This window comes from Myotis brandtii, unplaced genomic scaffold, assembly GCF_000412655.1.
Source record: "Myotis brandtii unplaced genomic scaffold, ASM41265v1 scaffold112, whole genome shotgun sequence".
In the NCBI taxonomy this organism is placed as follows: domain Eukaryota; kingdom Metazoa; phylum Chordata; class Mammalia; order Chiroptera; family Vespertilionidae; genus Myotis; species Myotis brandtii.
The window spans coordinates 5,633,484-5,649,202 of NW_005353838.1; the positions used below are offsets into that span (position 1 = coordinate 5,633,484).

Sequence of the window (15,719 nt, forward strand, 5' to 3'; positions counted from 1 at the left end):
CTGGGCCGAGAACAGGTCAGGTGGAGCCAGGGGCCTGCGGCTGCACTGGCTGGGATTTGATTTAGGCCTTGGTGATTCTGCGGCTTGCGATTCTTCCCTTCTGGCCTAGGCTCCCTCGAGTGGGGACTAAACCTACTTCCTCCTAAAATCGTCTGTCCTCTGCATGGAAGTCTGTTTCCTGAGCCAGTGTTGGCCTCTGTAACCTGAAAAAGGCTGTTCGTGCAGCTGAGAATAAACGCGTGGATGTCAATGAGCTGAGCTGCCTCCCCTCTCCCTTCGGTGCCTCTTTCCAGAAGCTACTCCTAAGAGCCACATTTATGAAGTTACTCTTAAGTGGCAGGTCAAGACCCTCAGGTCCTTCCACTGTGATTGCTTTCTCCAGGGGTTGGCCCTGCTTCTGGATTGGGGCCTCGTGTCACCGGGCCCTGGCGGGTTGGCACAGGGCCTCCCAGCCGAGGCTGAGCAGGACTTGCTGAAGTAGCATGGGGACACCCAGATTATGGCTAAGTGCCCGTTCCTTAACTCCTAAGGCATGTTTGCATTACTAATGGGTCCTAAATTATTCATGTGCATTATGGTAATTACTCAAAGGCTTTTAAAAGCTTTAATTCTTAGTATGAGGTGACATAAAGAATAATTATTGTGCATTTCTTGGAAAAAATGTAAAAAATCTCCTAAACCCAAATAGTAACCTATTTTTTTTTTTAAGAAAAGAACCAATATGCTAAAGATATTACTGGAACAATGGAAAGAAAAAAATAAGAATAAATATAAGAATAATACTAAATAATGTATTAAACATATTCATAAAAATTGTTCTAAATGTCAACTTAATTGAAAAATAACATTAAAAAATAAGTTATTCTAGTTATATAGGTATGTATAAACAGAACTGTTAATTAAAAATTTTCAGACACTCCCTCCCCCCCCCTAAAATTAAAAATTAAAAACTTAGTGTGAAGGCACAAAAGAGGGAAGAGAAAAGTTATACTTAACTACTTGTCAAGCACCTACGTAATGCTTTATAGATCTCATTTGATCTTCTCAACAATATTGTAAAATAAGTATCATTGCTCCTCTTGCTGGGTGTGCGAGTGGCTTTGCAGGACATGAAGGGGACACAGGGCCAAGCAGTTTTCAGCCTCAGTTACTAAATATGGTTTTTCAAGGTAAATATTATCACCAAACCAATACTTTATCCAATTATATTTTAACAGACAACCTCTCTTCAAATGCATTATTCAAGGATAAGTTTTTGGTGAGAAACATTTCATTTTAATGGCTCTAGGCAAGAAACCAGCACTTTGGTCTTTAGGATAGAGGCCCATGGGTTTTACGAGCTTCGTTGCCATTGGGACATTTGGGTCTGACACATTTGCTGCTTTCAGAATGGGTTTCCTCAAAAGTGGCTGCCTGGGAAAAAAGTCAAGTTCTTATGGTTACATTTTAGTTGTCCACGCTGTCTGTGCATCTGTCATTTCAAAAAGTCAGTGGGTTTTAGGAATGAAATGATCTGCTTGCGGCTTTGGAAGCTGGCAGAGAGAGTGGCTTGCCAGATGCCGCGGTGGCCTCATCATCCAGCAAGAACGGTGGTCGCCGTGGTGCCTCCTACCCGGCGTAATTGCTTTTTCTTCCATCTCTTCCACTTCTCGCACGTGCGCAGGCCTGCTGTTTTTGACCAGCGTTTCCTACACAGATCCCGATCAGTTTGTTTATAAAACACAGCCTCCCAGGGAGCAGCCCGACACGTCCCCTGACGTGATGATGAATAGCTACCTAGGTTTGTGATCTCCCAGACGACAAATCCATTGTCTTGGTCATGGTCATTTAAAACATTTTTTTTTTGGATCCGTACAGAGCATAAATCTTTTTATTTTCTATTTCATTTCAAGTGAAGCCCGCACGAGAAGCATGCTGCGGGGGAGGCTCTGCCTCCAGATGGTTTTCAGAGCTGCGTTCGATTAGATCGCCCTGCTCTAAACTGGTGGCTCATCCTATTTCTCGACTCACTGCACACAGTTTGAGAACTGCAACAGTAGTGGTGAAACTTTGCATAAATAAAACCCAATAAAAAAGGGTGGCCTTACACTACTCTGCCGCTGCCTCGCCTCTGTAGAAATACTTGCTTAATTTGAATGGTCTTGATAGGGGCTTTTATATTTGCCTCCCAATTAAATCTTGTATTTGTAGTCGGACGTCCTACCTGACGCTTTACGATGAGATGTTCTAATGCTGTCCGCCCCCTCCTGACAAAATGATATCGATGATAAGTTGCTCACCTCTATTGTTTACGTGTGTTCTCAAATGCTGTGGCTCATCAATCATGGTTTTGTTTGCATGCTTGTGTCTGAGAACTAAGTGAGTTCAAAATAATGAAATGCTGCTTGTGGTGTATCGATGAAGTTGGCATTTGTGCTTGCCTGATTACCAAGGGGATTGATGAGTATGGACATTACGAATCATTTGTTATAGCAGAACCCCACAACATGCACTCAATTATTCTATCAGGTTGTATCTCTGTGTATCTGATGTCAGTTTGCTGTGGTAATTTAGTATCTGGTTTGATCTCCTTTTACCCCAGTTCTAATACTAAAATAAGGTTCAAACTGATTCTTACAATGAATGAATCTTTCATGATTCAAGTTGGACAGATGCTAAATAGCATAGGTTTTTTTTTCTTTAAGTCTTAATATATTCCATAGAAAGCAGTGAAATAGCCTACTGCTTTGTACTTGTGTCATATCTCTGCGACTCTTTCATATCGTAAGTGTGATAGCTGGTGGGGAGGGTCAGAAGGAGAGGGATGGGAAGCAAAAGGAGTTACCAGTGTTCGATGCCTCTAAAGCACAGAGTTTATGTGAGCTGTATTTTGCTTTTCTAGGCTTTTCTTTGGACTCAGGGAAAGGGATCGTTTCTAAAGATGACATCACTTTTGTCTCTGGTGCTCCGAGGGCCAATCACAGTGGAGCTGTGGTTTTGCTCAAAAGAGACATGAAGTCTGCACACCTTCTCCCCGAGCACATATTTGAAGGAGAAGGTCTGGCTTCTTCCTTTGGCTACGACGTGGCAGTGGTGGACCTCAACAAAGATGGGTGAGAGCATGTTAGGTCATTTCGCATTTGTCAGGAAATCGGGGCTTCTTCGGCTCCTGTAGGTCTTGATTCAAAGGATATTTTTGCTGCCAAATTTTTAGCATCCTTTCATGCCTCTATCACTTATATTTTGGCAGTAGACAATCATTACCCTTCCTGAGAGGTAGGATTACATCTTTTTCAGTTTTTAGTTTTTACTCATGTCTTGGGAATGGGTCTGTGAGAATTAAAATTTGGGGCAAAAAATTAACTTGGAAAATGACACCTACGTGGATCTTTTCACTGGTTTCTTAAGGGGCTGTTGGAACATCTAGAACAGTGATGGCGAACCTATGACACGCGTGTCAGAGGTGACAGGCGAACTCATTTTTTTGGTTGATTTTTCTTTGTTAAATGGCATTTAAATATATAAAATAAATATCAAAAATATAAATCTTTGTTTTACTATGGTTGCAAATATCAAAAAATTTCTATATGTGACACGGCACCAGAGTTAAGTTAGGGTTGTTCAAAATGCTGACACGCCGAGCTCAAAAGGTTCGCCATCACTAATCTAGAATGTCCTGTTGAAAGTAGGGATTGGAGACAAACTCAATATATAGGTCTGTGGCTGGTGGTGCCAGTTTGGGTCTGGAGTGGAAGGAGGAGGGGTGTGGAATCTTTACTGGGAGTCTCTGCACTTAGATCTAACTTGGGGAACTGGCTTCAAGTTCTTACCCTCCATAATTTTTCTTTGGTTTTAAAAAATATTTTAATTGATGAGATAGAAATTGCAGAGTTGGGGCCCTTTCTACCATATCACACCTCTTTGTGTCCTTGTACCTGGGCTGGTGGTACTCTTCCCAAGCTCACTGTTCAGATGATGGTTCACAGTTCCTCCCCTCCTTATGCTTTTAGGTGGCAGGATATTGTGATTGGAGCCCCACAGTATTTTGATAGAGATGGAGAGGTTGGAGGTGCAGTGTATGTCTACATGAACCAGCAAGGCCGGTGGAAAAATGTCAAGCCAATTCGTCTTAACGGAACCAAAGACTCTATGTTTGGCATTGCCGTCAAAAATATTGGCGATATTAATCAAGATGGCTACCCAGGTAAAAGAATAGATTATGAAATGATTATGATTTGTAGCCAGATTATTTGATTGACGAGTGTTTATGGCATCTTACTTAAAACATTGTATTGAAATGTTTTAAAAATGTAATGTTTGTTACAATGTGATGTTGTCAACAGACATTGCAGTTGGAGCTCCCTATGATGGTAATGGAAAGGTTTTTATCTATCACGGCTCCGCGAGCGGAATAAACACCAAACCAACACAGGTAACCAGATAACAATGGGGGTCTGAGCTTTTTGCCTGGTGATAGAATATTTAAGTTTAAGTGAATTTCCCACTAATCAAGTTTTAGCTTACAAATCTACAGTAGTATGAATTTTATGTTTTAAAAAATGTATTATTTGAAGATAGCTAGGAAATAGATGTAACTGCAATGACTTGCTTGTTTTAATTGTAAAATGTCTTTGATAAGTGAGGAATCAAAGTAATCCGAGGAAAAGACTGTTCTACACTGGCAGCATAAATAGGTGGACATGTATGTGATGTATTTCCTTCAGTAGCATACTAAGTAGAGATGAAACCAGGCAAATGAAAGAGATGATTGTTATTGCATGGATTATTCAGACACCATAATTTAAAAATTGCTTTTGAGAAAAATAAGACATTCGGGGGACAGTTAGAAAGGTTTGGTTTGAAATATCCTGATTGACTTAATGCAGTAAACAAGCTCATCAAAAATTGGCTCTTTTATTCTTTGAGATACAGTGTAAGTCAGGTGACTTTTATGCATCATATGTATGCTTAGTTCTGATTTATTTATAATTGAATATAATTTATTAGTGAACCCTTAAACTTCATTTCAAAAACTTGTGTGTCCTTTTCAAAGTATGGGTGGTAAGAAGCTCATTTTGGTGGCCCCGTGTCCATTTTGATGACCTGTTCTTTTTAGGTTCTCGAGGGTAATTCACGTTTTTTTGGATATTCGATTGCTGGAAATATGGACCTTGATAGAAATTCCTACCCTGATGTTGCTGTTGGCTCCCTGTCAGATTCAGTAACGATTTTCAGGTGTGTTAAAAGCATGTTCAATACTTGGGTTACACTAAAATTTTGACTTTTGAATTGAAATTTGTAATGCCTATACTTCAAAAGGCAAAAGTTGGCATGAATTTTGAAGATTTTTCTTTTGCGAGTCGAATAACAATGTGATAAAAACCTACTTTGTAAAATCTCTCTAATTTTGAACTCACTGAGAAAAAGATAGGTTAGAATTGGTGACTAAATGAACACGTGTATGTGATTGGGAAGAGAAAGAATTCGGGGGGAAGTTCTCAGTAGTGGTTTGTGTTGATGGTAATACACATCCGTCCTGGGTACCTGGCCTCCCCGGCTGTCACAGTGGGGAGTGCCCTCTCTTAGGTTAAAGCATCCACCCCGTGTTTTACCTGGTGGTTCTCCAGCTCTACTTTTATACCCTTTTCTCTCTGTTCATATGGATACTAACCATACAATAGTCAACATTTTTAAAAGGTGGAAGAGTCTATAACATTCAACTATTTCAGCAAAGTTTCCATCAAAAAGCAATTTGAACTTCTAGTTCTAGTTTGAGGTTTAGTCCTCAGGTATCAAGAAGACTTGACCTCCTGTACCAAAATTTGGTTACCAAGTCTTTCCCCGAAGATAACCTGTCTTTAGTTAAATACTTCCTTCTGTCTGTTGTTGATGTTTAAACACCCTTACTTTCCCTGTCCTCATAAACTGGTTGTGAATCCTGTAAACTTGTTCCTTTTATCCTCATAGATAGTAGGAAAGTAAATTTCAAAATCATATGATAATGAAAGGAAAACCAACTCCCTTATTTTACACACGAAGCAATGGAGGCCCAGGATTGCCTGAGCTTTTAAGGCTGGATCCTGCGGGAACAGGGCATGACACCTAGATCTTCCCAACTCTTTCCCTGGACATTTTTCCCATTAAATCATTTTAGAACTTCAGGGTAGTTAGTAAATAGATGCCAGTTAAATACAAGACAGCTGGGTCAAAAAGATTTGCTTTATGTATTAAAAGGCACAATTTTCATGATTCATATATACTGTATACTCAGAATTGCATGTGGATGTTGGGTGTTTAAAAAACAAGTAAAAATAGAGTTTGGCCAAAATGTGTTAAAATACTTTCTTTTGAAATTTATGCCACCCTGAAGCCTTAATGCTATGATATTCAAAACACTTTAGCATCTATAGCAACTGGTGTTAAAAGATCTGTGAATTTTTGCCTTTTAAATATGCTCTTGAAACTTGGAGTGTCTCTAGTTAGTATCTTAGGAACTAGCAGCTGCCAAGATGTAAAATAACAATAGAATGAAAGGGAGATACAGACTGTGGGCAGCGTTGGCCTTTTATTGGCTCCCACCTTCCCCGAGAGTGTACTCGGGCCCTCTCTGGCCTACTGATAGATTGATTCCAGAAGTTCAACCTAGTTTTTTGGAATTGGAATGCATTTTCCTACCAGAATACTTCTCCAGGATGGCCGGGTTCACCACAAGCCCACTACAGTCAGTCTGACGGAATCTGTGTGGTAATGAAACCACGGAACCCGCTCTGAGTTCTGGCTGGAGAGAGACAGAGGCGAGAGGTATCTCCCCATCCCACTCGCACCCCCAGCCACTGCACACTTGCAGGACTGTGCCCGTGCAGAGGTCAGGTCACAGGCCAGCACTGACCCCGTGGCTGTGGGGAGTAGAGGTGAATACGTAAGGGAGAGAGAAGATGCTTTTATACGGTGAGAAGACCTGGTGTGGGATTCCAGCGTCTTGAGTGTTTGTGAGGTTGGGGTGAGGTAGAGCACAGAAGGGAGAGGTTGAGGGACTCGAATGTTTGCCTACAGAGGTATTGTGGGGCAGAAAAGTAGTAGTCCGTTCCAGCAGCAGGAGGCCAAGGACTCAAGGTTGGGGGTGGTGGTTCCGGGAGGACAGGGAAGGGCGAATGTTTGTAAGATGGAGGCCTGTGGTCGTGAGGTTGGGGTGAGGTAGAGCACAGAGGGGAGAGGTTGAGGGACTCGAGTGTTTGCCTACAGAGATATTGTGGGGCAGAAAAGTTGTAGTCCGTTCCGGCAGCAGGAGGCCAAGGACTCAAGGTTGGGGATGGTGGTTCCGGGGTGGATAGGGAAGGGCGAATGTTTGTAAGATGGAGGCCTGTGGTGCAGGATCGCCTGTGTCACTAAAACTCTTGTGTATGCAGAAACCCTAATAGTGAGCATCCCAGCTCTTAGGGGTATGCTGGTGTCACCTTTGTGAAGGCTATTTTGGCAAGATTACTCATAATTGAAATATACATATTCTTTGACTCACTCTGCTGTTAGGAATGTATCGGGGCTGATGCATTAGGAATTGTCAGGGCTGAAAGCCAGAAACAATACGCATGGGTACCGACGAGGGACTGGTTACATCCACGCTGTCACCTCAGCACAGCGCGGCCCCGCCAGCTGTGGGAACCATGTGAACAGATATGAGAAGACCCAAAACGTTAATAAATGGGAAAAGCAACAGAAAGCATGGGATTTCCCATTTAAATAATTATGTGTATCTTTTTATATTTAATTTTAAACCAACATAGACTATGACGTGTCTGGGAGAATACACAAGGCTACTTGGGAGCTTGGGTGGGGATGGAGACACTATTTGCTTGAAAAACCCTGGGACTTTTACATGTTGTACCTATTACTCTTTCAATGAAAAAAAAAAACCTATTAAAACTAGAACTTTTTAGAATTTTCAATGTTATTTAAAAATTTTAAGTAAATTTTACAGAATCGGGTTTTAAATTATATTTAACAGTTACTTTCTTCAGTCATAGCGGAAATGAATTACACGGGGGAACATTTTCCCCTGTGGTTTTAAGGCGTATGGGGCAGCTGAGGTGCCAGTGTAGATGATGAATCCATCTCACATGCAAGGAGGCAAGGACTGACCTTGTTCCCTACTCCTTTGTCTTCAGATCCCGGCCTGTGATTAATATTCAGAAAACCGTCACAGTGACACCCAACAGGCTCGATCTCCGCCAGAAAACGGCCTGCGGGGCGCCCAGTGGGATCTGGTGAGTGTCCGCCGTGCCCACAGACCCCTTGGTTTCACACGTCTGCTTTGTGACAACACGATCGCCCTGAAGAGCTGCAGGGAAGACTGAGAAATGGGCGGAGGGAAGAGGAATCTGCCGAGTGAATGTGTAACAAGTTGCTCATCAATGAGCCATGGGGGGGATTTGAGAGCTGGGGAACAGGTTGGTTTTTTTCTGCTGCAATAATGCATCTTTTAAGAAGTATGTGTTCAATTTTATACAGCCTGAAGGTTAAGGCCTGCTTCGAATATACTGCCAAACCCGCTGGTTACAATCCTTCAATCTGTAAGTACCTAGTACCCTTTAAAATTACGTGTTTTCTGTCTGCCAGGTTGAAAGTTCTGCATAAAGAACAGAAAAATAAAACGGCAATGGCCAAAATGGGCCCGTGCATTCTTGTTTACGGAATCAAGTCTCTCCGCTGTCTTCCCTTTCATCAGGAGGGTGCCGCACGCACACGAGGGAAACACTCGCCATTTGGTCCCCATTTGAATTTTCCAGAGCAGATGGTTTGGGGCAGAATGTCTTGGAAAAGGATTCATTTGTTACCACAACTGTTTCCTCCATGTCTGTCTTTGAACGGCAGTGTGGAAAGTTGGTTTTGCGGTTGCGAGGTGGTGGGTGGTGGTTGTGGACGAGTGACCGCAGGAGCCCAGTAGGGCAGAGTCATTGCCAGTTTCTGCTCTTTGCTCCCGGCCTCCTCCCACTGGGGCTGGAGCACTGCAGCTGTGCCCCCAAGGCTGGCCTCGGCCGTTCAGAGACTTGGGCTCTGCTCCTGGTTCCAGCTCTGATGCTGACAGACCCTACAGCTCAGAGCAAGTCCCTTCACATCTGAGTTTTTATTTTCCCATTCGTTCAAAAACAAATGCCTCTAATAGGAATTACTATGTAACATTGTGTGGAGATCAGAGGAGACGATGTGGTGAAAGCAGTTTGTCATTTCTACGGTGTCATTCTGCTCCTTCATTTGTAATCCGCATCCTGACCGGGCTCCCCATCCAACAGCCAGAGTGATGGTCGATCACGAGCTTCTCTGGTGTGTCTTGGAGCAGCCATGCCTCTTCCGGTGGAAGCCACCTGCCCCAGCTCCCGATGGGGGTGTGGACATTTACAGAAAATCTTTCCCCAAAAGGAAGTACGAAGAGTGAGGGTGATTTCCCTCGGGGTCTGGCCTGGGTCCCCGCTGCTGTGCTTTGTGGTGTCTGTGCCACCAAGGGAAGCTTCTAGAGGGACAGGTAGTTCCTGTTCTTTTCATGTTTTTCCTCCACCTCGAGATAATGAGTTTGCATAAGATTGCTCCTTGTTACCTCAAGTATTGCTCTGTTTTCTCTGTTTAAAAGATGTCCCTTTTCCTCTCCCAGTGTTTGGCAGATAAGTCTGCTCCCACCTGGGCCACTGTCATAAGCTGCCTAGCCTTCACCTTCCGAGATGCTAAGCTCTCAGGTGGTTTCTGCGTCTCCCTGACGTGTCGGGTGGCGTCCGCTGGATCATCTCCCTGGGACCTGAGACCAGGGCCCCAGGCACGTGGTGCCGGCGGATTATGGCTTTGTGTGCAGGCGGAGCGTGGCCTCTCGCTTTGCTTTTGATGCCGCTGGCATTTCATTGAGCAGAGAAACAATTCTTTGTGCGGCTTCGAATGACAAGAAAACGTCTTCGATGACTTCGCACTGTCTGCCGTCCTTCCGGGATCACTTGTGTCGTTTCTACCCAAATGCAGTACCTCACGCCTGCCTGCTCGGATCACAGGCCCTTTACGTTGTGTTGGGAAGTGGACGAGAGAGACGGGGAGAAATGGGGACTCTGAGTAGGCCAGGAGAGGAACGGGGAACATTTCTATTCTCTCAGCCTGTCATTTTCTCAGGCCACGCTCAGTTCGACAATAGACGTGAAATCTCATCAGGGCATTCCTTGTCTCCCCCCAAATCAATATTAATTTCATCTTATGTAGCGACTCCATTAACCAAGTGCTTATTGAGGGCCTCTTATGGATAGAACTCTTGTCTCTGAGGACATTTAGAGAAAACCTGCCCTCATTGCCTGTACTTCCACAGTATTGGGAAATTCTAAATCAAACTAAGCAGAACGTCCACAGAGCGTGTAAGGGAATACATCTGCGGTCTGAGAACTCGGGCTTGTTGGGCCAGGCCATTTTAACTCGGCGCAGCCCTCGGATGTGGCGCTCTGTACGGACAATATTTATAATTGAGCCTTAATGAGTGTTCTCCGTGGCTTGCCCCTCAAAAGGTCGGCCAGGGTGGCCTGCAGGGATTTTAAGATGATGTAAACTGTCTGGAGGGTTAGGGGAGGTTGGAGTGATTTGGGTGGATAAGCGGTTTTAATGCACCCACACCTCCCCTCCTCTTGCTACCAGGGGCACTCAGCGTGGGAGCCCTCGTCTGGTTCCCTGTGAAGTTAGCAGGTCACTGATAAATGGATGATGTCAAGGCTACCGAGGGCCTAAAATGGAGACCCATTCCATTTGGCAGCCATGACATTTGAAAATTCTTTACGTGGACACAGAAATTACTTTCGAAACTGTCAGTGTTCCTGAATTTTGGTCCAGCGCATGAAGCGCTGTCATTTCAGCATAAGGATAACGTCCCACTGTGTGCTTGTGTGGGCCGATGTGTACCGGTGTGTATGTTGATGTGGGGCTAGTCACTCCCGCTTCCATTCTTCTATTGTACAAATGGTATTTGTATCAGGTATTGTGCTTTGCTGGGCAGTACAGTGGTGAGCAGACTGAGGTGGTCCCTGCCCATACATAGCTCTGCCCGGGGAAGGTGGTCAGATGGTTACAGCGCAATGGGCTAAGTGTAGAATACTGTCAGATCCCCCAGCGGGGGGAAGGCCTCCCAGAGGAAGTGATGTCCATGCTGAGATCTGAAGGAGTAGGGTTTGTGGGCAGTCAGGGGGAGGGGAGGAAAGAGGGGGTCCAGCTGGCAGAGAGAGAGTGAGTCACGCAGAGGTCTAGAGGCAAGTGGGAACCTGGATATTTAAGAAACTTTAAAATCAACCAATTGTCTTTTGTGTTGGTGACACAGACTTAGAAGCCGGCTCTACCTCTGTTGCTCACTGTGTGGCTCTGGGCCAGCCCCACCTCTGTGGGCCTCCATTTCTTCGTCTGCAGGAAGCGTGTATTACCATAGATGCTCTCAGAAGGGCTCTGGCAAACTCTACCTTGAATGAGAGACCAAGGGGCATTGATTAAATTTTCTGCGTTTTTTGGAGCAGATTTTTTTTTCCCCTTGAGGCTGCCTCCTCTGGCACTGTACCCCCTTTGGTTTCTTCCCTTCTGATGGCTAGTGATTAATGAGTGTAAGTAACTTCAGAAAGAGCATAAAGAAAGAGCAGCTGTATCCAGAGAACTGGCAAAGCATGCATTCTGAAGTCAAGGATGGAGATTTTGATTATCCAGGTCCTGGCTGGCCTCAGCTCCATTAGTCTAGGTCAGCGGTTACCAACCTTTCGGACCTCACGGACCACCAGTTGGCGACCGCTGGTCTAGGCAGTCAAGAGCAGCTGTGCCTTCTAGAGCTCTGCAGGTTGGAAGTGTGGCTTGTGGAAGCTAGGTTAGCTGACACACAGGCCCTTTAGCCATTAAAAGGAATATGTTTTATCTTTTAATTCTTTTTTTTTAACTTGAAAAGTCTCATCCTATTGTCAAAAGTCTTTTATGTCTCTAATACATATTATTCCTCTTTAGACACCTGTCCTTTATCAGTGCTTATTAAACTTTAGCATGTAAAGAACTACCTGGTGGTCCTGTTACGATGCAGAGCTGGCTCAGCGGGTCTGGCCGGGGCCTGTGTCTGCATCCCTAGCAGACCTCAGGAGATGCTGCACTGCTCGTCTAGAGACCCTTTTGAAGGGGATTGTTTTTCTTTTCTTTTTAATTTTTTAAAATTTAATTTCTTTTTCAATTACAGTTGACATATAATATACTCATCTCAGGCGTACAACATAGTTATTAGACATTTATATGCCATATGAAGTGGTCACCCTAGTAAGTCCAGTACCCATCTGACACTATACATAGTTATTACATTATCATTTACTACTAGAGGCCCGGGGCATGAATTCGTGCACCAGTGGGGTCCCTCAGCCTGGCCGGTGGGGTCAGGCCGAAACCGGCTCTCTGACATCCCCTGAGGGGTCCCAGATTGCAAGAGGGCGCAGGCCAGGCTAAGGGAACCCACTGGTGCAAGATTGGGGTCAGGGAGGGATGCGGGAGGTTGGCCAGCTGGGGAGGGACCACGGGAGAGCTCCAGGGTTTGTCCGGCCCATCTCGCTCAGTCCCGATCGGCTGGACCCCAGCAGCAAACTAACCTACTGGTCAGAGCATCTGCCCCCTGGTGGTCAGTGCACATCATAGTGAACAGTTGAATGGCCTTAGCATATCATTAGCATATTACACTTTGATTGGTTGAATGGACGACTGGACACTTAGCATATTAGGCTTTTATTATATAGGATGTTTTCTGTGTGGTACTTTACATCCCATGACTGTTTTTATAACTGGCAATTTTTTACTTCTTAATCCCTTCTTGAGTGTCAAAGTGCTAGGACATTTAAGCACCGGCCTGTTGAAGGGAGAGTCAGTGTAGGCCCTTAGGGAGCGTTGGGTTCCCCTGTTATCTTAAGTGCCCCGAGTTGCTGAGATTCAGCCAGAAACTGATTCTTAGACACTGCTCAGAGGTTTTGACTTATTCTTGAGCTCCCCCTGGTGGCTCAATGAAAAATTAACTTTAAGACTGTCAACAACAGCAATGGGCAGGAAAGGACAGCTTGACTTGAACACCGTAAGTCAATCAAAATGTCCATTATCAAGAAATCTGAAGAGAAACAGTGGCAGTGGGGAAAGTGTCCTTCTAAAAGGAATCAAAATATTTTTAAAAGGAGCTCAGCATGCTTACAGCTGAATGTGCATGAATGCACTTGAAGATCATATGATTTCTGTCCCTTTTATCTAGCCATTGTGGGCACACTTGAGGCTGAGAAGGAGAGAAGGAAATCCGGGCTGTCATCGAGAGTTCAGTTTCGGAACCAAGGTGCTGAGCCCAAGTATAGTAAACAGATCACGCTGAGCAGGCAGAAGCAGAAGGCGTGCATGGAGGAAACGCTCTGGCTGCAGGTGAGGCTGGCAGGCAGTCAAAACAGTTTTTTTCAACGGGTACAAGGGTTGGGTATTATGGTGGCATGTATAGGTTTTGAAATTTATCCTAGAAACCCGTTATTCAGTATGAAATGAAGCGTTGTTCTGGGGTTTCCCAGTAGCATTTATCCCATGCTGACCTGTATCTGCAACCTTTCAGGAAAACATCAGGGATAAGCTGCGTCCCATCCCCATAACTGCTTCCGTGGAGATCCAAGACCCGAACACGCGGCGGCGAGTGAATTCACTTCCAGAGGTTTTTCCAATTCTGAATTCCAACGAGCCCAAGACGGTCCATACAGATGTAAGTCTTTCTGACTTGTTTTGCCATATTATTATGTTAAATCAAATGTCTTTAAAGGCATAAGAACTAGTGATGTGTTTTAAAGGTCATTTCTTTGTATTAAATAAGCTTTTAAAAATATCTGCAAAGTTGGAAGATCTGTTTCTCTGATTAGCCATGAATGTAGAAGCATACGGAATACAATTTGGAGCCAGAAAGTTTTTTTTTTTTTTGGCCACTGCAACTTATTGAGAGCATAATTGGCAGAACTTCTTATTCTCGTATCAAGTTTCTTCTACAGCTGTATGAAGAAAGAAAAATACATTGCATTTTGCCAGTAAGAACATTAAGATGTAGAAAACCAACTGTTGTTAGTCTGAACATTAAAATCAAGGAATATAAAAATTCAGCAAGTCAAAAAAGTAGCAGCTGTGAAATAGTCATTTAGTGCTAAGTGTACCCTACAATCTTAGGAGAAAAATCTATATTATATGGCTCGCTGCATGCCTATGAGGTGGGGCATGTTTGCTAGGTTTTAAGCTAGTTGAGATGCAAGCTTAGGCTGGGGCTGTGACATCCTAATTGGATGTTATGCACTTGCTGTCAGAATCCCGTCGGTACCACAGTGCCCACTCGGAGGCGCCTGGGTCTGGTGGTCCACTGATGAAGCTTTTTAGAAGTGAGTGCTCACTGTGTTAGGGTAGGAGCTGATGCCTAAATCTATACATTGTCAGTCTTTTTTTTTTTTTTTTTATCCTCACCCGAGGATAATTCCTAGAGAGAGTGGAAGGGGGGAGAAGGAGAAAGAGAGAGAGAAACATTGACGTGAGAGAGACACATCGATTGGTTGTCTCCTGCATGCACCCAACCAGGGCTGTGGATCTAACCTGCAACCGAGGTACATTCCCTTGACTGGGAATCGAACCCGAGACCCTTTGGTCTGCAGGCCGATGCTCTAACCCAGTGATGGCGAACCTTTTGAGCTCGGCGTGTCAGCATTTTGAAAAACCCTAACTTAACTCTGGTGCCGTGTCACATATAGAAATTTTTTGATCTTTGCAACCATAGTAAAACAAAGACTTATATTTTTGATATTTATTTTATATATTTAAATGCTATTTAACAAAGAAAAATCAACCAAAAAAATGAGTTCGCGTGTCACCTCTGACATGCGTGCCATAGGTTTGCCATCACTGCTCTAACCACTGAGAAAAACTGGCCAGGGCCACATTGTCAGTTTTTATTGTCCTTATACTTTTGTATATTTTCATATATTTTTCATGTTGATCATCACATTAATATTTCTCGTGTATATTCCCAGCTCTGTAGTCATGTTAAACATAACAGACAAGGAGACAGTATTCTAATTATTTATCAGGGTGATTATCGAGCACTATTAGCACTGCACCTAGCAGACATACTCCTGGTTCATAGGCGGATGCTCAGCCACTGAGCCACATTGGCTGGGCTCCAAGTGTCTTAAAATACAGTTCTGTTAGACCAAGGGGGCATGGCCTGCATGCCTAAGTGTGTTTGAAGCTTGGCTTCTGCTCTGGTAACTGTCACACGTGGAAATGAACCATGAGGAGAAAGCCAGTCACCAGCCTCTGTGAGCCCCAAAGGGCAGACGTTTCTGACCATGGTTTTGTTTTCCTCCAGGTGCACTTCTTAAAAGAGGGATGTGGAGACGACAATGTGTGCAACAGCAACCTTAAACTAGAATACAAGTTTTGTACCCGGGAAGGAAACCAGGACAAGTTTTCTTATCTCCCGATGTAAGAACTGCTCTGTGGCCCCAGCCGATCGGATGTGAGCCCCAAAGGGCAGACGTTTCTGACCATGGTTTTGTTTTCCTCCAGGTGCACTTCTTAAAAGAGGGATGTGGAGACGACAATGTGTGCAACAGCAACCTTAAACTAGAATACAAGTTTTGTACCCGGGAAGGAAACCAGGACAAGTTTTCTTATCTCCCGATGTAAGAACTGCTCTGTGGCCCCAGCCGATCGGACTGAGGGGTTAA

General features: G+C 44.1%; 1 protein-coding gene across 5 annotated transcripts in view; it reads left to right on the top strand.

Moving 5' to 3' along the window:
• ITGA6 (integrin, alpha 6) overlaps window positions 1-15,719 on the top strand; it is a 69,708-nt gene that overhangs the window by 36,759 nt on the left and 17,230 nt on the right. For all 5 annotated transcript variants that reach the window (XM_014545930.1, XM_005857585.2, XM_014545919.1 and 2 more), the window contains 9 exons: window positions 2,882-3,092; window positions 3,990-4,183; window positions 4,323-4,411; window positions 5,096-5,214; window positions 8,142-8,240; window positions 8,485-8,546; window positions 13,235-13,395; window positions 13,577-13,720; window positions 15,359-15,474. In XM_014545930.1, the coding sequence (XP_014401416.1) occupies window positions 2,882-3,092; window positions 3,990-4,183; window positions 4,323-4,411; window positions 5,096-5,214; window positions 8,142-8,240; window positions 8,485-8,546; window positions 13,235-13,395; window positions 13,577-13,720; window positions 15,359-15,474 (1,195 nt within the window). The remainder of the gene's footprint in view (window positions 1-2,881; window positions 3,093-3,989; window positions 4,184-4,322; window positions 4,412-5,095; window positions 5,215-8,141; window positions 8,241-8,484; window positions 8,547-13,234; window positions 13,396-13,576; window positions 13,721-15,358; window positions 15,475-15,719) is intronic.